The following is a 25,085-nucleotide window of genomic DNA, read 5'->3' as shown; positions in this document are numbered from 1 at the left end:
GATAGTTTTCTCAAAATAAGTAAAATGCTCATGAAGTGACTCAGAGCAGTTCTAGAGATGATGTTTTATGTGTTCATGTACTCATATATTGAGGCGACAGAGGCTCAAAACACTTTTTGGCAAATGGATTACCATTTGTATTTATTTTTTACTACAAATTCCATGGTTAAAATATGGTTAGTGTAGCAAAAACCATGGTTAATTCACTGACTTGCACTTGAAACCCTGAACAGTAGTTTTGCTTCTCTGCTCCACCTGTGCGCTTCCACAGTCCTCTCCATTCTCTCTCTCGCATTGATTTCTCTGATACTCTGAGCGCGCGAGCCGAAGCCAGTCACTAATAACCGCTTCATGATTTATTGGAGATTTAATTATCGAATGGCAAATTGGAATGGAAATAATCGCTTTAGTACATTCGGCAGCCAACTATACAATAATAATATTAAAATAGTGGGCCACCGGGAATTGTCCCGGTTCTCCCGATGGACCGTCCGCGCCTGATTTCCACAGACACGCAGAACGTGCAGGATTCATATGTTGTCTTTTTGCGGCTTAATATTCACAGACACTAGTCCATATCGCGTTTTGATTCAAGTGTACTGACCTACTTTTGATTTATTCGTCCAAAATGTGGCATATTCCGTCGGCGTTAGGCTATAGGACTTCCGTTTTTATGACTGGATTCTACGAACCAGTCTGTTTTCCGCATCGCGGAAATTATGTCTCAGAGTAGTCAGTGCAATTTGGGAAAGAAATCAATTAAATCTGTATGTGGATGTGTGTAAATATTCAAATGTAATCCCCTTTGTAATCGTTAACATTTTCATAAGTAACTAATTTTATTACACATTTTTTCTTAGTAATTGTAACTGATTACAGTTACATTTATTTTGTAATTAAATTACGTAACGCCGTTACATGTAACTAGTTACTCCCCAACACTGTGCACACAGCAGAGGCTGCCTGTTTGGCCACACGGCTATAGAGGGCTGAACCTGACTCTACAGTCACACCCACAACACGGGGACAGGGACCATTTCTGTGACTTCTGGGATCGGCTGGACATCTATTGAGGGGAGGAGATTGAGCTGGAGGAAAGACATGCAAGATCAGGGTTCTAACAATTTTGATATACCCTTTGCTATTCATTAACAATTTTGCTATTTGTTTCAAATTCAAATCAAATTGTTATATATAATCAGTGACTGGACCAGTATTATAACAAGATATTATTTTTAAAGTACGTTACGATTAAAAAGTTAGGAGTTGGTACATTTTTTTTTCATGTTTTTGAAATAAGTCAAAAATACAGTAAAAACAGTGATATTGTATAAATATTATAACAATAAAAAAAAAATGTAATTTTAAAATTAAAAAATTTTACATTTTCTAATTTAATATATTTTAAAAATTATTCCTCTGATACAAAGCTGAATTTTCAGCATCATTACTCCAGTCTTCAGTGTCACATCATTCTAATATGCTGATTCGCTGTTCAAGAAACATTCCTTCTTATTATAAATGTTGAAAACGGTTGTGCTACTTACATTTTTAGTGGAAACCGTGTTTTGTGATGAACAGAGATGTCAAAAGAACAGTATTTATTAGAAATAGAAATCTTCACAATGTCTTTACTGTCACTTTTGATCTGTTTAATGTATGCATGCTGAATACAAGAACTTATTTCATTTTAAAAAATCATACTGACCCCAAACTTTTGAGTGAATAGTACTTCTTTTATTGACTAACTAAATGCAAAGCTTTAAAAAAAAAATTAGACAACAATGGTTTTGAACTTTAAAAAAAAACGAATTAAAAATGTTAACTGCATATAGAACTGTATTACAAATATTCCTACATATGCATTTATATTGTATATTTAAATATTCAAAATAATTAGTATATTCTATGAAGGTTACAAAAATTACAGAATTTTAAATAAATATATATTACATAATAAAGGTATTTAGACTCTTAAAAATGCCTGAATGTCTGCATTATATAATAAAATATCAAAGCAAGTGGCATTTATTTTAAAAGAAAAATAAAGGAATAAGGTAAGTAGACTTTAAACCTAGTTGATATGATCTACAGCTGTTTTTATTTTGCAAGGACACATTTGTGAACTTGAGAGGTACTGACTATACATCCATTAAAATGACCAGTTGACTTAAAGTCATTGCAAACATGGCTCAAAAAAATTAAAGATTTTGAGAGAAGGTTTAGCAGCATTTGTTTGCAAAGTGTTTGTATCAAATGCTTTGACATTCATATAATTTTAAGCATGACTTAAGTTCAAATACTTTTTAGGGCCACTGTAAACATAGATCAGAGCTCAGTGTGTATAAGAAGCATGTAGCGGATGACTGCATACTACAGACTTATGCATCTGTTGATTGAGTAGAGTTTGAATGCTTCGGCTTCTCTTCCTCCTCATCCTCATCCTCCTCAGAGTGTGTTTGAGGGCCGGTGCGTAATGGACAGCGTGTGTTTAAAATAGCCCCTACACATAAGAGTCTGTGCAAACACTGCAAGACAGAAACAACCAGCTGCTTCTTTCCACTGACCGACTCGAGACACGGTACAGAACTCTCACTGAACCCGAACCCAAACTTCAACTCAGGCATTTCTGACCTTTGCTCTTTGGTCTTGTCCCATTGCTTAAGATCATCCAAGAAACGCGTCTGGATATTCAGAAACCGTCTGTGATTGTGAGAATACAACGTTCTAGGCAAGCACAACAAAGCCTCTGCCAGAAGCCTACAGCTCTCTGGGTCACAAGAGTTTCGTTCGTTCAACAAAAAATGATGTAGCAAGAACTCAAACATGCCGCCAACAGGAAGCACTCCACCTGCACGCAGAATACCACCCCACAGGTCTTGCGATGAAAGCACGCTTTGTGATTGGTCCGAAGAAGGACTCTGTGATTGGTCAGATGCCAGTGTCTGACAGAAGCTTTGAGATAGATGTTGCAGCATTGCAAACACACCTTGGCTCACACACACAATCTGGTCAAGAAATCCCGGTGCTGGCGCACAAAGAACAAGCGTGTGCATGTGCAAAAACGTTCCCAGACAGGCATAGCGATGCCCGCTGAGTTGCACACGTCTGCAGTATTTGAGCATCACAAGGTGCTGAAGTGGTGGATGAGAGAGTGTTTCTGCAGCGCTGATGTTTGAAAGAAAATCCAGCTGGGCCGAATCGACACACTCAAGTAAAGAAACGTGGTTCAGTCGAGCCCATTGTAACACACTTTCTGGCTGCTTCACAGAAGACAGCACCACATGCACCTGTAAGTCCAATAAACTCGCTAACTTTTGCTTCATGGCGCTCTCTGTGCGGTGCAGATAGTCCTTTTGAATGCACACGGATATGTTTTCACCTACAGTGACAAAGGAAGCTCCAAAACTCTCATATAAAATGAGTGCTTTTACTGATCCTGCTGGTTCAGTCCACACTGACCAATCACAAGTCACAACCAGGCCTTCAATCACCTCTGAGCAGCCAATAGGAAGTCCTGTCACGGACGTATGTAGAAAAGAGAAGTGTGAATGTATGAATGAGATTGTTTCTACTGCATTTTGATCTTGACTGACTTTGTGGTAGAACTCACACAGGACTCGTTTCAGTACATCCGCCTGGCTGATCCCCACTCTTCCAGAAATATACCCGCTGATCGACAAATCAAGAATGATGCCCTCCAGTTTGTAACTATGGTGACTACAGTACAATGAGGCATATGGGGTAATTTTGTGTGTTACGACATCTTCCAGCTCTTTCCTGCTCACAGCCAACAGGCGATTAGCAAGATTTTGAAGACTAGGGATGCTCCAAGATCCTTTGCGCTGCATGTGTGAGTCCTGAATTCCTCGTAACAGCGCAGCCAGCAGGAGAAGGAATGATTTCGTGCCATCTCCAGTAGCTTTAGCATGTGCACACACACAGTCCAACACCATCCTAAAGAACAAAGATAACAAATGCTAAATAAATCCACATCATTTTCATATAAAAATATTATCATATAGAAACCATTATTTTATATTGTAATAACATTTAGCAAGATTACGTTTTTTTTCTGTATTTTTGATCAAATAAACGCAGCCTTGATGAGCATAAGAGACTTCTGATCCCAAACTTTTGACCGGCAGTGTATATACACTATTGTTCAAAAGTCTGGGGACAGTAAGACTTTTTAAAGAAATGTTATTCATCAAGGATACATTAAATTGATCAAAAGTCGCAGTAAAGGCTTTTACATTGTTACAAAAAAATGCTGTTGTTTTGAATTTTCTATTCATCAAAGAATCCTGAAATCAAATTTGTGATTATTCCACAAAATAATAATCAGCACAACTGTGTTCAGATTACGTTTTTTTTCTGTATTTTTGATAAAATAAATGCAGCCTTGATGAGCATAAGAGACTTCTTTAAAAAACATTACAAGTCTTACTGATCCCAAACTTTTGACCGGCAGTGTATATACACTATTGTTCAAAAGTTTGGGGACAGTAAGACTTTTTAAAGAAATGTTATTCATCAAGGATACATTAAATTGATCAAAAGTCGCAGTAAAGGCTTTTACATTGTTACAAAAAAATGCTGTTGTTTTGAATTTTCTATTCATCAAAGAATCCTGAAATCAAATTTGTGATTATTCCACAAAATAATAATCAGCACAACTGTGTTCAACATGGAAAATGATAAGAAATGTTTCTTGAGCAGCAAATCAGCATATTAGAATGATTTCTGAAGAATCATTTGACCCTGAAGACTGGAGTAATGATGCTGAAAATTCAGCTTTGCATCACAGGAATAAAACATATTTTAAAATATACTGTTTTTACTGCATTTTTTCTATTTGAAAAATAAGAGACCTGGCCATGGGGTGCTGCAGGTGGAGTGTGCGGAGAACGCGTTGTCCATGTCTGGTGATGAGAGTTTCTCCTGTGTCTCGTGTGAACAGCACACTTCCACCGTCTGGACCGAGACAACGGCGGACTACACACTCCAGCGCTCCAACCACACTGACACACACCTGCAGAGACACACACTCCTCCTGCATCTACACACACAAACACACACACAACGACAACGTTAACGCATGTATGATAACACTAACAAAGAGAATGTATTAAACAAAAACACACCTAGAACATCAATATATGAGGACAGGCACACTAAAAGTAAATCATATTTCTAATGAACAATCAAATTTGTTTGCATTTATCTAAACAGTGGCACTTTTGTGCACAAGACACCAGTGATATTCGTCATACAGCTATCATTACACAGCTGGATATCCAAAAGAAACAGAAAAACACGAAGCCAAAGATCTGAACCAAAACAAACCCAACAGAACGGTGTAAAATGATCTCGAAACGATAATAACCTTCTAATCTGTTGAACATCCTCAAGCTTCATGCAGTATCCAGGCGACGCACTTCTTCTCCCATATGATTGTTCTTCCTGTAAACATACGGGGATATACTGACACCTACCTGACAGACGGTGGAAGTGTCTAGTAATGCAATTATTAATAATAAATGAAAAAAAAAAGTGTAATAAAACAAACATCTATCTTTTTATTGAAAAGGTTTGATATATTGCATAAAACCTAGTGGATTTCACCATTTCAGGTTCAATAGAATCTTTAAACAAAAATCTCTTGAACAGATATTCTCATTCAAAAATACAGGCTATAAATATTTATTATTAATTCAACATATTTATACATTATAATATAACTATAATAAATTAGTTTATATTTCTTATGCTCTCACAACAGCATGCAAAATTAAAACATGAGCCAAATATATTTGTTAAAGACGAGCTTGCTTTTAACGGATTTTATTATATTTATTATATGTAGCAACCATAATTTAGAAATGCCTATGTATGTCCTCCAAAAATTTTGGGAAAGGATCTTAATGTGACCCCTAATTTTCAAATTGTTTTTATCATCCCTCATTAAAACCTTTGTCATAATATCCATATGGCTCCACCCTCTGCTGCACAGCTTGCAATTGGATGCTTCTCACAGTCTCTCTCTCTCTCATCATCTCTCTAGCAGTGTTAAACTCCGTCAAACACCTTGATATTTTCTTTCTTTTGAAAGAAAGAGTCTTGCCAAGACATCTCTCTCAGATGACCTTAGTTTTAAGTCTTTAATTTTCTGTTCTTTCTTCATAGTAATTCAGATAACCTGCCTGTCGAGTGCACGTCTAAATCAGAGCTGCAGGTAAGTGTTCTTCCTCCTGAAATATAGTATGTGATTTTTTTTTTACAATCCTTAGATTACATGCACACTTAACAGTGAACTTTTATGTGCATACAAACACAGGTTGTGTCCAAGGTTATCCATGCATTTTTATATAAACTAATCAATGAATAAATACTTTTATATGAAAGCTTCTAAGGTTTGCATTATCAGAAGGATTTATTTGATGGAATCGTATTGGTGTTGTGTATATATAAATGCATGTTTATTATTATTTGTGCTAGATATTCAGGTATAAGTTTGAGTCGGGGGTATCAGTGTCTCAGGGGTATCAGTGTCACTGGCTTTCTGTGTCTCATTTCACTGTAAATAGAGAGAAAATCAATGAATTCCTACTCAGCATTTCTCAAAATAATCCAAGGTTAAGGAGCATCATGTCACCTTCTGTATGCGCTGAATGTGAACCTGCCTTTGCCTTTACACCTTATAATAAGCTTCCAGTGCATCAGCATTACGCTCACTATCATCTGTGCAAATGCCAAAGGTTATTAGAACGTTCAAAACTTTATAAAGTCACATGCAACTCTTCAGATAATGCACTTCTCCATTGCATGTCCTCAGAATGCATGAGGGTGATGCGCTACTGGCTGCTCATTCCTCATCTCCAGCACAGAATGGATCAAAGATACCTGGACCTATGAGTTCTCCACCCACGACCATTCAGCCTCAAACTACAACCGCAGAGAGTTTGGCTCATAGCATCAGAAGCAAGTTTCTGAATAAGCTTCATAAAGTCCCATGTGAGTACACAGTCTCTCTCACACACATAAACACTCACTCACCTGTGTATTTATTGTTGTTCCTGTGTGTGTCATTTCAGTACCATCCTGGGCTCTGGTGGCCCTCGGCTTCCTCATAGTCCTCATCACGCTCAGCTGCTGCCTGTGTTTCTGCAAGAAGATGATATTTAAGAAGAAAAAGGAAAAGGGTGGAAAAGAGAAAAATGAAAAGAACACCATTAACCTGTCAAATGTGAAAGAGGACAGAACAAAACAGGTACAAATTATTAGACAAATTGAATAGAATTTATGTCTTGTGTGTGTGTGTGTGCATGTTTATGTGGTTTATGAGGACACAAATTTGTATAATAACATGGGTATGACATAGGTATTACAACGAGAAGGTGATTTATGAGGACATTTTCAGTGTCCCTGTAATTCAAAAGGCTTATAAATAATTCAGAATGAGTTTTTTTGAAAATCTAAAAATGCAGAAAGTTTCCTGTGAGGGGTAGGTTTAGGTGTAGGGTTGGTGTAGGGCAATAGAAAATACGGTTTGTACAGTATAAAAACCATTACGCCTATGGAGTCCCCATAAACCATAAAAACAAACCTGTGTGTGTGTACACGCATACATGCAACGTGTGTATAATTATTATTAGGGATGTCGATGTTCTGTTCATATTTTTTTCCAAGCACATTTTACCAATGCCAAACCACATATATATGTTGGAGGATGTATCCATGGTAATGACCGGCATTTGGATGGTTGCATTTACAGGCTGTTCATCACTGCACAGATTCTGATCCCAAGGAAGAGGATGCTGAGTCTAAAGAGGCTGCAAAACTTGGAAAACTTCACTATACCCTTGATTACAACTTCACTGACAGCGCGGTATGAATACAAATCAGCGACCAGCATTAATTCAGTCATCAATATCCATATTAATGAGAAAGACTTGCTTCAGCATGGGTTTTTATCGGCAGGGGGCTTTTATTGTAATGTCAGAGTGGAGAACTTCATCTTAAAATTATGGATCATTTGAATGACTTTTCTTTTTCAGTTAATTGTAGGTGTGATTGAGGCAGAAGGTCTTGCTGCTATGGATATGAGCGGCACTTCGGATCCATATGTGAAAGTCTACATCCTCCCTGACAAGAAGAAAAAGTTTGAGACAAAAGTTCACCGCAAAACACTAGATCCAACTTTTAATGAGCACTTCACCTTTAAGGTACATCTTAAAATCCACTTGCACTAAAAATCCTTTGTGGCAGGAATGTTATAGAGGTCACAGCATACAAATTCACGATGTGCTGTTGGGACAATAATGCATTTAATTGCATTATAACAGCGTCAGTGACTTATAGACTCTGATATTCTGTCTGCAGGTTCCATATGCAGAGCTCGGAGGAAAGACGCTGGTCATGACAGTGTATGACTTTGACCGGTTTTCCAAACATGATGCTATTGGGGATGCGAGGGTGCAGATGAATAAGGTGGACTTCAGTCATCTTACAGAGGAGTGGAGAGATCTGCAGAAAGCTGAGAAAGAGGAGGTACGAGTGAAGAAGCGAATCTTGAATGCATGCAGGGTTGAGTCAAGAACTTTTTCATGCCACAGTCTGAAACTGAATTGAATAGGTCACATTGCATAGTTGAATTCATGGCGAATTGGAATGACCCAAAACAACTGAATTTCATTAGTCCAACACAAGATAGCTTTGCAATAAAACATAAATAAATAATTAAATTGATTAACAATTAATTTATTATAATTTGACAGAATTATAACACATTTGAGATATTTAATAAGAAAAGAATATTAATATACTGTGTATTCACATCTGACATATTTACAAATATAAAAATTTTATATTTTCATATATAAATGTATGCAACAAAAAGTAATATTTCAAATGAATATCATTTACAATAAAATTAGATACATTTATTTATGCTAAACACTTACTTGCATACAAATCTTAATTAAAGTGAAAGTGAAGTGATGTGTAGCCAAGTATGGTGTCCTATACTCGGAATTTGTGCTCTGCATTTAAACCATCCAAGTGCACGCACGCACACACACACTCACGCAGCGCGCGCACACACACACACACACACTCACTCACGCACGCACGCACACACACGCACACACACACGACCTTTGGGTTACAAGTCTGACTCTCTAACCATTAGGCCACGATTGCCCTAAATGTTGAAGGTAAAAATGTAAAACACTTCTGACATACTAACACATTATATTAATATTTACATAATAAATGCATGTAAAATATAAAAATTATATACAGTTGTTATGCAAGGATATAAGGGTAATTCATACTGAAAATAAAATTTATTAACAACTGATAATACTCTTCTCAGTTTTTAATGATATTTTACATTTCTATTTCCTTAGAAATAAAATATAATTATATTTGTATACATGAATTACACCTCTACACCTGTATGTGACAGAAATGTGTTGATTTCAGAATGACGAGTGAAATAATACCTGACTTTTCGTTGTTGACTCAACAGCATGAGCGGTTAGGTGATGTTTGCTTGTCTCTGCGCTACGTACCCACTGCTGGAAAACTGACTGTTGTTGTTCTGGAGGCCAAAAACCTCAAAAAAATGGATGTGGGTGGTCTCTCGGGTGAAGTGACCTATTATATTCGGACACATTTCAGAATACAGGTCTGAAATGTAATTTCCCCCAGTTTACTAATTCTGACATTAATTATCTGTTCTACAGACCCATATGTAAAAATCCACCTGATGCAGAACGGCAAAAGGCTGAAGAAAAAGAAAACCACAACTAAGAAGAACACACTGAACCCATATTACAACGAATCATTTAGCTTTGAAGTGCCATCTGAGCAGATTCAGGTAGAGCTGAAGTTCTAATTTCTGTCCATCTTGAAACTGAACACATTAATGGTTCTTGACTTATTTTCTATCTCCTAATAGAAAGTGCAGGTTGTGGTGACAGTCCTGGACTATGACAAAATTGGGAAGAATGATGCCATTGGAAAGGTGTTCATTGGACTGAACAGCACAGGAACAGAGCAACGCCATTGGTCAGATATGTTAGCCAATCCAAGACGACCCATCGCCCAATGGCACGCCCTTAAACCTGAAGAGGACGTGGATGCTGAACTGACAAAGAAATGAAGCTGTGCGGTTTTTGTGTGAGCATGTGTATACTGAAATATTCAGCGGTTTGCTTTCATTTGTGAAGTTAGTGTGTATATGTATGCATGTCTGTGTATGTGGGGAAAGTCTGAGGTAGATCTGGTAAAATCTCATCTCTTTCAGCCACATTAATAACCAGAACCACACTAATTTTCAGTATCTTGTGTGCAACATGTACAAAGACACATTAAATGATGTATTAAAGGAGTACAAACTGTCTTAGACAACATGAAACAGCATTCACAATGCAACATCTGTAATAATACCATATTCCTGAGTAAAAAAGAATATTCATGAGGAAATAATGAAAACCAGGACAAAATCCATTGGTATTTGATTAGTGAAAAGTAGGTTGACATTATTAGTTGCTATTATTTTTCCTTGCCTATGCAGAAGTCATTTCATAAATGGATAAAGTTATTACATTTTGATTATGCAATCATTTGCATAATTATTTTTCTCTAATATAATGTCCACTAATGAATTGTGCATAAGACCCTTAAACAGATAAAAATGAAAAATCAGTCATCATTTACTCACTCTCTAGTGGTTCCAATCCTGTATGAGTTTCTTTCTTCTGTTAAACACAGAAGAAGACATTTTCAAGAATGTTAGTAACTAGTTGCTGGTAGCCACTGATATACATATTATGGGGGGAAAAAATATGGAAGTCAATGGCTACCGGCAACTGTTTGGTTACCAACAATCTTCAAAATATCAGAATTTTCATTTTTGGGTGATCTATCCCTTTAAAAACTGTTAAGAAAGTAAACATGGTCAATTTTAATCTTATGTTGTCTTCATAGAATCAACAGTATGATGTATATAAATATATAAATACACAAAATCCTTGTTGATCCTCACAAATGACATGCATATGTATTGAATGCATATAAATTATACATTGACTATAACTTATAAATTATGTTCATATATTGTTTGGGATTTTCACAAACGGAAATATGTAGTATATATATTCAGGTTTTTGCAATATCACTTATTTGTCATTGTAAACCTGGGTGCAAAAGCTTAAAAATATATTTATTCTCTTGATAAAATAAAATAAGCCATATATTTGTTTGCATATGTTTCCTGATTTCACACACCGACCGTTCAAAGGCTGAACTGTTCATTTTCCAGCAGTGGATCTGCATGTTCATCTGAGTTCTAAGACAAACAGAGGTCAGATTTAACTATATTATATTAACTACATTAACTATATAATAAACATTACAAGGTTTCTGCATGTTCAAAGTAGACTTCTCTAAATGTAAAAGTCTAGGGAGAACAGAATGAGTTGTATTATCGACACAAAGTTTGAAAATACAAGTTCCAACAGATCTCTCATTACTTTTTTCTATTAATTTACCAAAAATAGCTTAGCCATCATATGGAAATAACTTTTACTGTACGTTCTGATCACACTCCAAAAAAGTGATGTTCTTCATCAGTATTTTTGTCTTGTTTTCCAGTGCAAATGTCTGAAGATTCTTGTTGAAGAAGTCTTGTTTTCTGATAAAATTCTGCCAATCGGCTCAGAAAAATCAACTTAATTCAAATCAAAAACAAGTTTTCATATTTCATTAACATTATTGTTCTTGTTTTTAAGCATACGCTCAATTTTGATCAATTTCTCAGAAAGAGTTTTATGTTGCATCTCAAGTGTTTCTTGATTTGAGAATGTTTAAACATTTGTACTGGAAAACAAGACAAAAAATATTGAGGAAGATATTCATTTTTAGTAATGCATTCAACATTTAATGCCATGGCTTTATGAATTTAAGACTTTCTGCTCCAATTTAAAGGGGTCATATGACGTTGCTAAAAAAAACATTATTTTGTGTATTTGGTGTAATGAAATGTGTTTATGCAGTTTAAGGTTCAAAAAACACATTATTTTCCACATACTGTACATTATTGTTTCTGCGAGAAACGACAAACAACAAGCGCTACTCTACACTGCTCAAAACTCGCGTTTGAATCATCAGAGGCAAATCCTTTAAATATGAAAGCATACTTACAGGCTGTGAGTCAGCATTATTTGTCAGAACACCGGCATTGTAGTCTACTATTCCAGGAAACAGTCCTCATCCTCCATAAAATGTGCTGCACACATCTGTATATTTGGGTTTGAACTGTTCTGGAACAGTGTTGTAAATACAACTTAACCACTGATTTCTAGTTGTGTCCTCTTTTGGAAGACCAAACAAAGTAGTTTCGCTTTCATAACGAAACACACAGTGTCTCCACAACATGGCGGCGGCAACAATACTACAGCAAGAATCAAAGTTACGCCGCCTTTCTTTGCGTGAACATTTGGGTGGTGTTATGCAAATCTTCCCACACAGTGACGTAGACATGTGGGGGCGTGTTAGAACGAGGCATTTTAGGAGGGCGTGGACAAGTCTTAATTTTTATAAAGAATATCTCTTTGGGTTTGAGACTTTAGTCTTTGCAACTTTAGGGATCTTATCTATTCACGAACAGCTTGTAACACTCCAAAGAGAAAGGAAAACTTGAAATCGCATCATATGACCCCTTTAATACATTTTTAGGCCTTAATTTTTGAAAGGGTGAATTAAGACTTGCTTTTTAAGACCCGCAGAAAACCTGTATTAATACTGTATTCATAATATTTTGAAGCTTGAATGTGTGAATGTTGTACCTGGATTATGGTGATGTAGTCCTGTCTGTAGAGGGTGCTGTAGGACTTCATACCTCTCCAAATCAGAAAGAGCATGTATATGGCTGCTAACATACACTGGAGGATGGACATGAAACCACTGCCCTTCAGCACATGCACACCAATGCGCTGAGAGAGAGAGAGAGATGGAGAGAGACCATGAATTCATTTCATTGGTAAATTCTAGTGGATTATTGATTGGCAGTTTCTCTGTACACGCACCTGCTGAGGGGTGGCTTTTTCCATTTGTGAGGATTTGATAAAAAAGGTGACACAAGAACAAACTGCAAACAGTATGCTGAAGATATTCAGGCCCATCAGAGTCATGACCTACAACAGCAGAGATCTCACTTTACTCAAACAAGCACACAAGAAGCCTAGTATCATGAAATGTCAAGAATATACAATTACATTTGTCCTAAACTACAAAATAAACATTTGGTTTGAAAAAAAAAAAAAAGACAAAACAAACTTACTTTGATTTTTTTGGGTTTCCTTTGGACATCAATTGCAAGTGACCCCGTGGCTAGATACTGACATAAACAGATATATAACACAGATAAACTAATTAGTTGGGCTGTAGCATGTCAGACTGATTATTGCTTTGTTCTGATTTACTGTAAAATTTGGGAATCAGAAATGTTAACTGGAGCACTTACAAACAGGCTACACCATATTGGAGCTGTCATAGATGCAGAACAGCTGAACGTCAAACAAGAATAAGAGAAAGTGGAGAGAATACAGAAGGCAGCACTGAAAATCTGAACAACCTGAAAGAGAAAGACAGAAAAGAGGGACAAAAGCAAGAATTAGGCTACAGTATATACTGCCCACTATTGGTCAAAAATAGTATGTGAAGCAGTAAGCCATATGCAACAATAAATGCTTCAAATAATAGTATGGCATGTTGTCATCATGTTGCATGTTTAATTCAAAAAGTGGCATTCAATTTGAAAATAAAATGGTTATTTTTTAATCTCTGATCCAGTTTATGTAAACTGTTGGCAGTCTGGGCAAATGATGAGTCAAGAAAAAGATGGTAAATATCACTGATGATACTGCTATCATTTGTCAAACTCTGTTATTTTAGTATCACTGATATACTAATATATAAAAAAAATTTTTTTTCAATTAACATTTATTTTCTGTCAAGTAATGGAAATGTTTTCTATAGTTTTAGTTAACAATAATAACCCTGGTCAAACTGAAAACTGAAGGTGAAGTTGACCTTAAAGACTTGAACTTTGGTTGTATACCACTATTTTGGCAAGTGTGTATACAGAAACATCTGCATACTATTCACAGTACACATACTTTAAACTGCAGTAATATAAGATGGTAGTATGCAATTCAGAATATATAGTCTAATATTATATTGACATTTACAGATGAGCATATGTATTCAATAAATCCGAGTTTTATTGGGATTGGTGGGTGTCTATGACAGTTAAACTAGATTTTTGTTACCCCAGACAGGAGGAGGCGGGTGTTGACCACTGTCCCAAACCAGCGGACCAGTCTGTCTTCCATCAGCTCTCCAGTTGTGGAGTTGTCAGCTGGAAGAGGGCGGGGCAAAGGGCGTTCCTTAAAATACACCTGATGCAGCCCCTCCTGAAACATTTTCTGAGTCATCTGGGACAAAAGAAGTGACATCATGAGTAACCATGACAACAAATGGACTGGCTACATATGGCCAAATCTAATTTGATTTAGAATTTTTGTTGTGTAGTTCATTTGATTTGTTAACAACCATATACCGTAGCATTTACAATCACTAACAATTTAATACATGACTATAGTGACTGTTATAGACATACGAGTGACGTAATGTATAACTTACCTCTGGAATCCCAGGCACTAGATAAGAAACACCTTTCTAAATCAGTTTAAAACAAGTCAACAAGCATTCAAATATATGGATTCACTTCAAGACGAACATCCGTCTTTGTGAAATACAGGGTCAGAGTTCTTTCTCAGGGTCTCGCTCTTAAAGCCCGACCAATAGGGAGAGTCCCGATGTGTGATTTGTCAGGATCTGATCAAAGGTTGTTTAGTCATAGTTTCATACTGGTTGATATGAATCTTATTGTTTAAAGCTTTTTTTAAATAATTAAAACAAAAAGATTTTAAAATAGCATAAAAATTATATATATTGCTAAAGCAATGTTTATTGTTAAATAATTAAATAAACTATGCATTTTATTTTACAATAAAGCAAATACAATTATATAATGAGATAAACTACTGTATTAAGAGAAAGTAAAATCTTCAGTAAACAACTAATGTAAACTCATGCAGAACAAAAAAATAACAGGTGCTTATCTTACATACATTCACTTAATTCAACAGCATCAGTTGCATAATGCAAATATAAAATGTGTGCAAACATTTCTGATCAAACAAATACATTGTAAACTACAGTAAGGAATGACAAACCAGAAAAAAAATAAAAATAAAAAAAACTGATGTTTTTATCAGCTGTTTGGACTCTCATTCTGACGGCACCCATTCACTGCAGAGGATCCTTTGGTGAGCAAGTGATGTAATGTAATGTCTCCAAATCTGTTCCTATGAAGAAACAAACTCCTCTACATCTTGGATGGCCTGAAGGTGAGTCATTTTTCAGTACATTTTCATTTTTTAGAGAACTATTCCTTTAATGACTTACAGCATATTTGGTAACAAATTTCACATCACACTCTTATATACATACTCCTATACAGTGATCAGAGCACATATTATATATTATCTTCTCCTCCAGCATACATGTCAGCCAGTCTCCTGAATTGAGGTCCCCAGTTCTGCAGATGCTGGAAGTCCTGATCTCCATCACTGATGGACGACTGCAGGGAGCTAAGAGATCCGGCTTCAGACCCCTCACCCTCATGTGCAAACACCAGCACCGAGTCATACGGCACCACATAGTGGTCATCATCTTCTGTGCACAGATTCTACAGAAACACAGAGCCCAGTATTTTACACATGAATGTAACTTATGATGGTAATTTTGTTGTGGATGTTTTTCAGGATTTTTTGTTGATCCAAACACAAGGCTTGCAGAAATCATGGTGACTCTTTTATGCACATATACACATGAACACTTTCTATACACGCCTCATAAATGAAGTTTTCAATATCTTCATTCTCGTCTGGGTGTTGTCGATAGAAGACCATTGGTGAGGCCGTCGGGGCAATAAATGTTGAGAAAACCTCTGGTCTGCTGCACAACAGGACCATATCAAAATCCTGTAACACATAAATAAACACCGAGTACAGTAAGACAAAAGTAAAGTTGATTGAACATGACATGTGGAAGAGCTTGTGTACCTGGTCCTGTTCCCCGCCTCCTTCCTCATTGTAACATAAAATATTATCCCTGTCTTCTTCTGTCTGACTGAACTGTTCCCACTGAACTTTTCTCCCACACCTTCTCTTCAGGAGAAGAAGCAACAGTAGAAGCACTATAGAAAAGAATAAATTATTTTTTGAACATCATCAGTACTGTTATTAGTAGTGACTGCAAAGGCCAGCATCATTATAATAAAATTATATATATATACACATTTATTTAGAAATGAATACTTTTATTCACCAAGGAAGCAGTAAATTGATCAGAAGTGTCAGAAAGCTTTTGTAACATTATAAAAGTCTTGACTATTTCAAATAAATGCCACTCTTTTGAACTTTCGATTCATCAAAGAATCCTGAAAAATCTAATTCAGCTTTGCACATTTTAAAATAGATTAAAACAGTAATACATTAAAATAGTTTTAATGTATTTTTATTAAACAAAACCTTTGGTGAAAATAACATTTTCTTAAAAAAGAAAATTAAATACACACACGCACACATTATATTAAATATTATAATATATATTATATATTATAAAACAATATTTATAAATATATATTCACTTTTTTCTCGTTTGAAGACTCATAATGATAGGTTGTTTGCTTACCAAGAAAGCTTAAGATGGCCGCTAGCACATAGATGGACAGGGTGATGTCAGCAGCAGCAGCAGCAGCAGCAGCATATATACCACTAAAGCAGGTAACGTCATCACCCTTACAGTCACACACCTCCACTATGACAGAACTGTCCTGAAATAACATCTTGGAGTCGTACACACGCAATACCAGGCTGTAATCGCCAAGAGCCAGACGTCTGAGTGGGTTCAACCACACCAAACTGCCTGAGAAACGAGGGGAGAGAAGAAGTGTGAGATATCCAATGTATTTACAACTGATCAGCAAAACTTAATATAAGCTGAACCAATCCTACTGCTGGAGTTTCTGATGATGGTCCAGTTGCTTTGATATTCTTTATGTAGCTCTATGATGAAGGGTGGGCCATTTTCTGGCCCGTCTGGATCTGTGATGGTCAGACGGACGGTCTTGGGTTCTTTGAGACACATCGGGACTCTGCGCTCCTCCAGCACTGGTGCGTTGTCATTAACATCCAACAGCTTAATCACTAATGTGCCTGTTCCTGTGGTGGGCTCATCATCTACAGAGATACATAAAATAAATAAAGTAGTCCAGACAACTTGTCTAAAGCCAACATCAGATGTGTTTCGAGTAACACAAGAATGAGTAGATGACAGAAATGTAATTTTTTGGTGAACTATCCTGAACTATCCTTTTAGTGAACTATCAGGCTTGAATACACTACTTGACTTGTGCCCAGATTTCTGCTCTAGGTTACAGTCCGGAGGAGTCAATGCTACTTGCCAAAAGTCAGAGGCAGTCTGCAGATTTTAGCCAGGTTTATTAGCTTCAAACTATGATTCCATCCAGTCGGAGGATATCATCAAATACGTTTGATATTTTGAGCCAATTTCAGAAAACATTGTTTTCATTTGTCATGCGTCTCCTAGCAATTAGGTGACAAGTCTAATAGTGTGTGATCCTCAGTCGTTTAGTTTGTGATGAACACCAGATTTTCTCTGTGACCATTTACAAAGACAGAAAGTGTATGTACTCCGGTACCTCAGGTGATACAAGATGTAGATGAGTTGGTTTCTTCTTCAGAACAGATTTGGAGAAATGTAGCATTACATCACTTGCTCACCAATGGATCCTCTGCAGTGAATGGGTGCCGTCAGAATGAGAGTCCAAACAGCTGATAAAAACATCACAATAATCCACACCACTCCAGTCCATCAATTAAGGCCTTGGAAAGCAAAAAGCTGCATGTTTGTAAGAAACAAAACCATCAAGGTATTTTAACTTTAAACCATTGCTACTGGCAAAATATGAGTCCATAATCCAAAATAACGCTTCCTCCAGGTAAAAAAACCCTAACCTCCATCCACTGTTGACCTCTCACATCAAAAGCCAAATGTCAAAAGTTAAAAATGTCTTAATGATGGCTTTGTTTCTTATAAAGACGTGGCTTTTCACTTCACAAGACATTAACTGATGGGACTGGAGAGGTGTGGATTGCTTGTGGATTATTGTGACGTTTTTATCAGCTGTTTGGACTCTCATTCTGACGGCACCCATTCACTGCAGAGGATCCACTGGTGAGCAAGTAATGTAATGCTAAATTTCTCCAAATCTGTTCCGAAGAAGAAAAACGCATCTATATCTTGGATGGGGGTGAGTAAATTTACAGCTAATTTTGGAGTGAACTATTCCTTTAAATAAAAAGCATTTGGAGGTTTATTTAAATTACCATTGTCATAAGCCAGTACTAAGACCGTGTACTGTTCATTTCTTATGAACGAGGCCTCTCTGTCCAGTGAGCTCCTGACTCTGATGACTCCAGTGTCCTCTGTGATCTCCAGCCAGTTTGCAAAGTCTTGAAGCAACTTATATCTGACATTACAACACACAAATATGTGACAGCAGAAATAAAAACATGACAGACACAGTGGTGCTTAACAAATGTGCAATAAAATACAAAAAGTTTGATTCTGACAGTAGCAACAGTAGGGTTTTGTTTGGATGTGTTTTTGTTCATTTTTTTATATTGCTACTTGGGTTTAATTTATTTTAGTTTGAGTTCAGTTTTAGTTTGTATGTATTTCTATGTGGTAAGTTTAGTGCTTCAACTTCTTTCAGTTAGTTGTCAAGGCAAGATTTCTAATTTTTTTTGTTCAAGTTTTTCATCTAATATTTAATTTGTATTTTATTTCAGCTTTATTTCAATTAACACAAATGTTTTAATAGTTTTATTTAATGATAAAAACCCTACCTGCTGGGTAATATACAAAAAAGGGGTTTTATGATACGACACATGGTATAATTGTGTTGTTTTGTGTGTGCATCCATGTAAAACCTTATTTTCTGCTCTCTAGCAGTGTCTGGGTCATTGGCTGTGTATTTGGAGATGGTGCTGCCCACTGCGAGGTCCTCAAGAATCATGATCTGTTTCTCTGCAGGCTCAAAGACAGGTGGCTCGTTTACATCCTGCACTGTGATGGTGATGGTAGCATTGGAGGTCACTAAAGGAACAGCAAAAGGAACCTCGTTCTCAACCACCACCAACAGAGAGAAACTGTTGGCTTGCTCGAAGTTCAGGCCCTAAAAATACATAGACACAAGGATTTTTATTTTCTAAAGAAAATGGGAGTTCTCATGAGGAAAAAAAAAAAAAAAAAACCTCACTGTACTAGACAAAAACTCTTGGGTCTTTAAGATTCGTACATTTTTGAAAGAAGTCTCATGCTCACCAAGACTGCATTTTTATGAGCAGAAATACAGTAAAAACAGTAATAGTGTGAAATATCATTACATATAGTTTACTGTTTACTATTTGAATATTTTAAAATGTAATTTATTCCTGCGATGGCAAAGCTGAAATTTACACAATCTTTCAGAAATCATTCTAATATGCTTATTTGTTCCTAAAGAAATATTACTTATTATAAATGTTGAAAACTGTTTTGCTGGTTAATAACAATTTAAAAAAAAATTCAGGATTCTCTGATAATTAGAAAGCATTTTTTAGCTTTTTTTTTTTTTAATGGAAATCTTTTGTAACATTTACTGCCACTTTCAATTTAATGCATCCTTGCTGAATAAAAGTATTACATTCATTACTGACTCTTATATTATATTTAGCTTGATATATGAATGTATATTCACTTTTGATGTTGTGATGATTCCCTCCATCCCACTGGGGCCGGTGCTGATGTTGAAGAATCCTTTTTCGTTGCCTTGGATGATGGTGAACTTTGCCACTGAGTTTACAGTTAAAGGCTCATCTCTATCGGTGACATCCAACCTTGCAACAATTTCCCCAGCCTTATTTTCTTGTACTGTACCTGCATACTGCCAAAACACACACAAACAGACCATTTCATAGCTACTCAACACCAGATGTGTCTGGAAAATCTAGCCTAAATCCAAACCAAAAATGAACTTACCTTTCTTTGGCTGAACTTAGGGGCATGATCATTGCTATCAGTAATATTGATGATGACCACACAGGTGGAAGAAAGACCGTGACCATCCATATCTGCTGCCTCCACAGCCAGCTTATACACAGTTTGAGTCTGTTATCATAGAGATTATGAAACAACATCAGCATTCAAAAGTTTGGGGATTTTTTTATTTTTATTTAAATTAATAATTTTGCTAAATTTACCAAAACGTACTAAAGGTTGTTCTTTTTAACTTTCTATTCATCGACTAATCCTGAAAAACAAAATGCATAACGGTTTCCACAAAAATATTAAGCAGTAAACTTTAACTATTTTATTAATAATGTCCAGGGTGATTGGCCACCTGGGGCACACAGCACGAGAAGCACTGAGCTGTTCAAAATCTGAATTCACCTTTAAAATTACATTATACTTGTCTCACATCATTAATGTACAATATGTCACTTCTCCCTAGGCTGGAAGAGTGTGTATAGACATTTTTCAATAATTTGTCTTTCTGTGGACTTATTAAAGTCTATGCTTCAGGGTATCTCCAGGATTTTTAAGTTCAAATTTAAGACTTTTTAAGACCTTTTTTAATTCCTGCACAAATAAAATTAATACCATATGAACGGGGTAGGGCAATGTCTGTGATAACATTAAACTGTAAAATGACCGTAAAAAGCATGATTTACAGTTCAGATACAGCTCTTCACAAAAACAAAGTTTTATAAAATGATGAACTTCACATTTCAGCCTTTAGACTATTTTGAAGAAAATGTCAAAAAAAAAATCAATTATTATATTCATTAAAAAAAATTATCATCAATCAATTATTATATTAATTTTTATAATACATTATCTTCTTGTCGATCCACCAGTTCACATTTGCAACTCTGCATGTTGCTGCTCTGCTCTGCATGTCTGCATTATATATGGATCGATTTTCGCTTTGGTTGGGCTTACGGCAGACGGGCTTATTGAAATGCACATTCATTCTCTGCCAGCAGATTTCCCCAGTAACGGCAGAGCACAAAGCAGCACAGCACCTGACTTTGAAACGTGCACTGCTCATAATTATTCAATGAAATCATAGCCTTTAGAAGTTTAATCGTCGCATTAAGCTTTATCACAATTCTTGCCTTTCCGTCCCCAAATTTAAGAGCTTCTGAAATCATAATTAAGACTTTCTTATACCATTTAAGACTTTTTATGGCCTTAAATTTGATGCAACTAAATTTGTGACTTTTTAAGGACCCGCAGAAACCCTGTTAATATAGATTGCCATTACTCTTTCCTATTCTGTTTTAACAGCAATCTACACTTTTTTTTCCCTTCATTCTTGAAGTGAACTTTTTGCCTGTAAGGTGATAAGGTTCAGTGATTAGATTTTGGATTGCTGCCTTGAACGTGAGAACATGACGGCGCAGCGCTTCTCATTCGGTGTGCATCACAGCCTATTTGAAGCAAGAGGTTTACCATCAGGTTTAGGTTTCCTGAATAACAGTTGAGTAACTGTGTAAGTTAACGTTAGACCTTTTGCTCCATTAATCAGATAAGAGAGACAAGATCATTCAAAATTTAGCCTAACATCCACATCTGTGCTAATAATACACGCAGTGCAGTCATAGTGCTGTAAGCTACAGTATAAGAATGTTTAGCTAATGTGGGGGGTAATGTGTAATAAAAGGGACCACACAAAACTCAGCATTGAACAAAAAACTCCGACATTTTGAGCAGTGAGTGAATTCTGACTTAAGTTTTAAAACCTCTGGCCATTGTGTTCAAGAAATCAACATATGTCTGTGATTGGCTACATTGCTCAATGCTACAATGTTGTAAATAGAAACCTGAGTGCAAACACACATTTCACTTCCATTCTTTGGGGGTAAATAAAAAAAAGTATATACTGTATTAATGAAACATCATTACATATGTACTAGACATGGGAAATATATATATATATATATATATATATATAGCTTAAGTGTAATTTAGTTTAGTTTTTGTCTCTATGTAAACAAACTCAGTTTTAGTACCTCTCTGTCCAAAACACCCCTAGTGGCCAGGCTGATGACTCCACTGGCTGGGTCAATGCGAAACACCCCACCGTTGGGTTCCTGTCTCACCAGTTTGTAACGCACAATGCCATTTGCAGTTTCGGGGTCATCAATGTCTTTTGCCGTCACTTGTATGACAGGCACATCTATAGGAGCATAAAACATAGTATTTTATGTTGTCATCTTATAAGAAACAAATGTATAGTTATTGAAAGACATGTCTGAGAAGGATTGAAGAATCTCCACATCCTACATTGTTTTGCCCTTTCTAGGACTTCTCCCATAAAAGGATTCTGGGTACACAAGGGTTTGTTGTCATTTTGGTCAATAACTTTAATGGTGAGTTTGACAGGGGTTTCAGTGTAGCTTTGATCCTCTGCTGAAGCATGAATTGTGATCTGCACTCAGACACACATAATATATAGCATTTATCAACACAAAATACTTCGGTAAAGTTACATGCAATCTCAAACTGTTTTAATATGTTATGTTTAAAATCCAGGTTCTTCGAGCACCGCAGGTCACTCACAGTGTATTCTTCAGTTTCCTCTCTGTCCAGGCCTTTGGTGACCCACAACATGCCTGAATATTTGTCCACTCTGAAAAGACCCTTGGGCGGCTGATCTGCTCCAGGGCCTGTGATTTTATAGATCAGTGCAGCATTTATAGAAGCAGCAGCAGTGGACTTCATCTGTGGAGCGAAACATAAAAGGAAAGATTAGAACTTTGCTTCTGTGAAATGAAAACAAAGAACAAACAGGACAATGACATACAAATTAAAAATATTAGGAGAGAGATACACCTTCACCACTTCCTTTGGGAACGGGCCTTTATCATTTTCAGAAATGCTGACAGGGGGAATCAACCAAGCCCTCTTTCTTCTGATCATGCTGTTAGATGTCTTGGGAATAACTGTCATTGAGACATAATGGGACCCTGGAGTTGTGCTGTTCTGAATGACAAATGTAAATCAAATAAACAAATATGTAAATGCTTTAAAGCTTTTGAGCTACAATATAGTGGTTACAAAAGTGTTTTTTTTTGTTTTTTTTTTCCAAGAATATATTATTTCAGTTATTCTACTTCGAAATTTTATGTGTAATGCAATATTACTTTCTTTTTCTTTGTAATTATTTGTGAAATTTTCTAGCAATTTCTAAGTGAAAAGTGTTTCTGTAACAATTTTTATTAGTGTAGTTAATGTGATACACCTACTACTACACCTATGTTCCGAGAAACTGACTTGAATCAACAACAAAAAAAAAGAAAAGAAAAAAAAAAAGAAAATGAGCATTTGGTTAAATGTAAATGCAAAAATGTCTCAGATCAATTTTGAATATGTTTGCAGATGCCACTTGTTTTTGCAATGAATTTCATGTCAGTGTCCAAATACTTGAGGCCACTATACATTTTAGAAATAAGCAGGGAATTCAAAAAACATTTGTAGATATATTGGTGTAATTCATGTACCTGCCAAAGCGTGCTGCTGTTTCTCTTGTCAAGCATGAACTGTCCCAGTTGAATGGCTGCTAAATACTCTGGTATGATTTCTGAGAAGACCATCTGTTAAAACAGATAAAGTATGCATTATTTTGTGATAAAAAAAAACAAAACTTTAAGCAATTAAAAAACTGATACAATTTCATATAATTTCCGATTTCTTTAGGTGAACTAGGAACACAATTCACAGTAATTCAATACTGAAAATAATCACGTACACATATGTACTTAATTAAAAATATCACAATCATTATTTAATTTTATTGCAATTATGTAAGGTCTATTGTCTGGACTTTTAAAATATTTGCAGACCAAAACACTAACAGATGACAGTGTGATCTTCACATCAACATGTATAAAACAAAAAGATGAAAAAAATAACTTAAAACACTTACCAGACACAAAACACAGATGAAACTTCCATGAGTGAATCTCTTCATGTTCACAGCAATAATAAACAAAATAAAGAAAGAGAACTATATATTTTTCTGTGTGTATTGTCCGCTATCTTGTCTGTTCCCAGCTTAAGCTGTACTCTAAAGTCTGATCTCAGTGTGTGTGTGTGTGGGTGGGGGGGGCATTTGCATGTTTATGGAAAGGTGCTAAAGGCAATACAATGAGCTTACCGACAGATATAATGGCATGTTTAAAAGCATGAAGTAAAACATAACTCTCAGATGTATGGAAGATTTCAATGGCAGTTTTAACAAACTACGTATGTGGATGTCATTTAACATGTTATAATACATCTTGTTACAAATTATTTTACAAAATAAATTAGTATTTTATAATAAAATGAAGACTGTTTATAGTGCTTTGATGCATCAACCCTTAGGGCAAACAGATAGACAAAAGTGCTGCTGTGTCATCATGGAAAAATTACTTCACAAGAATTGTTTTTTGATGGAGATGCTCCATAAACTGTAAATGCTGACAGCAGCACATCTGGTGAGCTTGCCAGGAACACTGTTAAACTGTTCCATAATTAAAGAGACTTTTTGTCTATATTTACCCACCCTCATATTGTGCCAAACAAGTTTCTTTCTTCTGTTGAACATTGAAGATATTTTGAAGAATGCTTGGTTACCAACAATCTTCAAACTATCTCCTTTTGTTGTGTTCAACACAAGAAGAAACTCATACTGCTGCCGAGTTTAAAAGAAAAACAAACGTTTCCGGTTTTAACAGCCATATTTATTTTATAGTACCTTTACCAGGATATTTCATATAGTTTTATATAGTTAAACACAGCAATAGCATAAGACCCTTGGCAAAAACACA

General features: G+C 35.9%; 4 protein-coding genes across 4 annotated transcripts; 1 reads left to right on the top strand and 3 right to left on the bottom strand.

The window, feature by feature from the left end:
- Nucleotides 1-2,334: 2,334 nt before the first annotated feature.
- Nucleotides 2,335-5,456, bottom strand: LOC107662861 (Bardet-Biedl syndrome 10 protein homolog). The gene is made up of 3 exons (XM_016452972.1): nucleotides 5,390-5,456; nucleotides 4,875-5,062; nucleotides 2,335-3,957 (listed from the first exon to the last, which is right to left on the bottom strand). Exons 2-3 carry the CDS (start codon nucleotides 5,060-5,062, stop codon nucleotides 2,382-2,384), a joined length of 1,764 nt encoding a protein of 587 aa, XP_016308458.1. The 5' UTR covers nucleotides 5,390-5,456; the 3' UTR covers nucleotides 2,335-2,381.
- A 656-nt stretch (nucleotides 5,457-6,112) lies between these two features.
- On the top strand, nucleotides 6,113-10,502 carry LOC107662864 (synaptotagmin-1-like). Its single transcript, XM_016452977.1, has 9 exons — nucleotides 6,113-6,238; nucleotides 6,839-7,017; nucleotides 7,098-7,273; nucleotides 7,778-7,891; nucleotides 8,061-8,228; nucleotides 8,386-8,553; nucleotides 9,536-9,653; nucleotides 9,753-9,886; nucleotides 9,968-10,502. The coding sequence occupies exons 2-9, from the start codon at nucleotides 6,840-6,842 to the stop codon at nucleotides 10,169-10,171; spliced, it is 1,260 nt and encodes a 419-aa protein (XP_016308463.1). The 5' UTR covers nucleotides 6,113-6,238; nucleotide 6,839; the 3' UTR covers nucleotides 10,172-10,502.
- Nucleotides 10,503-11,138: 636 nt separating this feature from the next.
- On the bottom strand, nucleotides 11,139-14,638 carry LOC107662869 (uncharacterized). Its single transcript, XM_016452982.1, has 6 exons — nucleotides 14,343-14,638; nucleotides 13,535-13,645; nucleotides 13,352-13,408; nucleotides 13,098-13,205; nucleotides 12,858-13,004; nucleotides 11,139-11,359 (listed from the first exon to the last, which is right to left on the bottom strand). Exons 1-6 carry the CDS (start codon nucleotides 14,529-14,531, stop codon nucleotides 11,306-11,308), a joined length of 666 nt encoding a protein of 221 aa, XP_016308468.1. The 5' UTR covers nucleotides 14,532-14,638; the 3' UTR covers nucleotides 11,139-11,305.
- Nucleotides 14,639-15,481: 843 nt separating this feature from the next.
- LOC107662865 (B-cadherin) lies at nucleotides 15,482-24,312 on the bottom strand. The gene is made up of 15 exons (XM_016452978.1): nucleotides 24,200-24,312; nucleotides 23,775-23,867; nucleotides 23,107-23,256; nucleotides 22,834-22,995; nucleotides 22,558-22,702; nucleotides 22,284-22,450; nucleotides 20,248-20,376; nucleotides 19,967-20,152; nucleotides 19,158-19,402; nucleotides 18,552-18,694; nucleotides 17,157-17,381; nucleotides 16,834-17,067; nucleotides 16,203-16,336; nucleotides 15,990-16,121; nucleotides 15,482-15,826 (listed from the first exon to the last, which is right to left on the bottom strand). The coding sequence occupies exons 1-15, from the start codon at nucleotides 24,242-24,244 to the stop codon at nucleotides 15,614-15,616; spliced, it is 2,403 nt and encodes an 800-aa protein (XP_016308464.1). The 5' UTR covers nucleotides 24,245-24,312; the 3' UTR covers nucleotides 15,482-15,613.
- Between the last annotated feature and the right edge of the window lie 773 nt (nucleotides 24,313-25,085).

Source organism: Sinocyclocheilus anshuiensis, unplaced genomic scaffold (assembly GCF_001515605.1).
Source record: "Sinocyclocheilus anshuiensis isolate Anshui unplaced genomic scaffold, SAMN03320099.WGS_v1.1 scaffold739, whole genome shotgun sequence".
NCBI lineage: Eukaryota > Metazoa > Chordata > Actinopteri > Cypriniformes > Cyprinidae > Sinocyclocheilus > Sinocyclocheilus anshuiensis.
The sequence above is the reverse complement of the archived record's forward strand: the minus strand, read 5'-3'. Positions and strand labels throughout refer to the sequence as shown.

Bases quoted from the DNA above. Each gene is read 5' to 3' on its own strand.
- LOC107662864 (XM_016452977.1), top strand. From the start codon at position 6,840: ATGCATGAGGGTGATGCGCTACTGGCTGCTCATTCCTCATCTCCAGCA. The intron at 7,274-7,777 runs GTACAAATTATT...TTGCATTTACAG, and splicing joins AAGAGGACAGAACAAAACAG to GCTGTTCATCACTGCACAGA. The intron at 9,654-9,752 runs GTGAAGTGACCT...TCTGTTCTACAG, and splicing joins GGATGTGGGTGGTCTCTCGG to ACCCATATGTAAAAATCCAC.
- LOC107662865 (XM_016452978.1), bottom strand. From the start codon at position 24,244: ATGAAGAGATTCACTCATGGAAGTTTCATCTGTGTTTTGTGTCTG. The intron at 18,695-19,157 runs GTTTTACATGGA...TTGTAATGTCAG, and splicing joins GCTAGAGAGCAGAAAATAAG to ATATAAGTTGCTTCAAGACT. The intron at 17,068-17,156 runs GTAGGATTGGTT...CTCGTTTCTCAG, and splicing joins CATCATCAGAAACTCCAGCA to GCAGTTTGGTGTGGTTGAAC.
- LOC107662861 (XM_016452972.1), bottom strand. From the start codon at position 5,062: ATGCAGGAGGAGTGTGTGTCTCTGCAGGTGTGTGTCAGTGTGGTTGGA. The intron at 3,958-4,874 runs GTCTCTTATTTT...TTTGTTCTTTAG, and splicing joins CTGCAGCACCCCATGGCCAG to GATGGTGTTGGACTGTGTGT.
- LOC107662869 (XM_016452982.1), bottom strand. From the start codon at position 14,531: ATGATGTCACTTCTTTTGTCCCAGATGACTCAGAAAATGTTTCAGGAG. The intron at 13,409-13,534 runs GTAAGTGCTCCA...TGTTTATGTCAG, and splicing joins CAATATGGTGTAGCCTGTTT to TATCTAGCCACGGGGTCACT. The intron at 13,206-13,351 runs GTAAGTTTGTTT...CTGCTGTTGTAG, and splicing joins GGAAACCCAAAAAAATCAAA to GTCATGACTCTGATGGGCCT.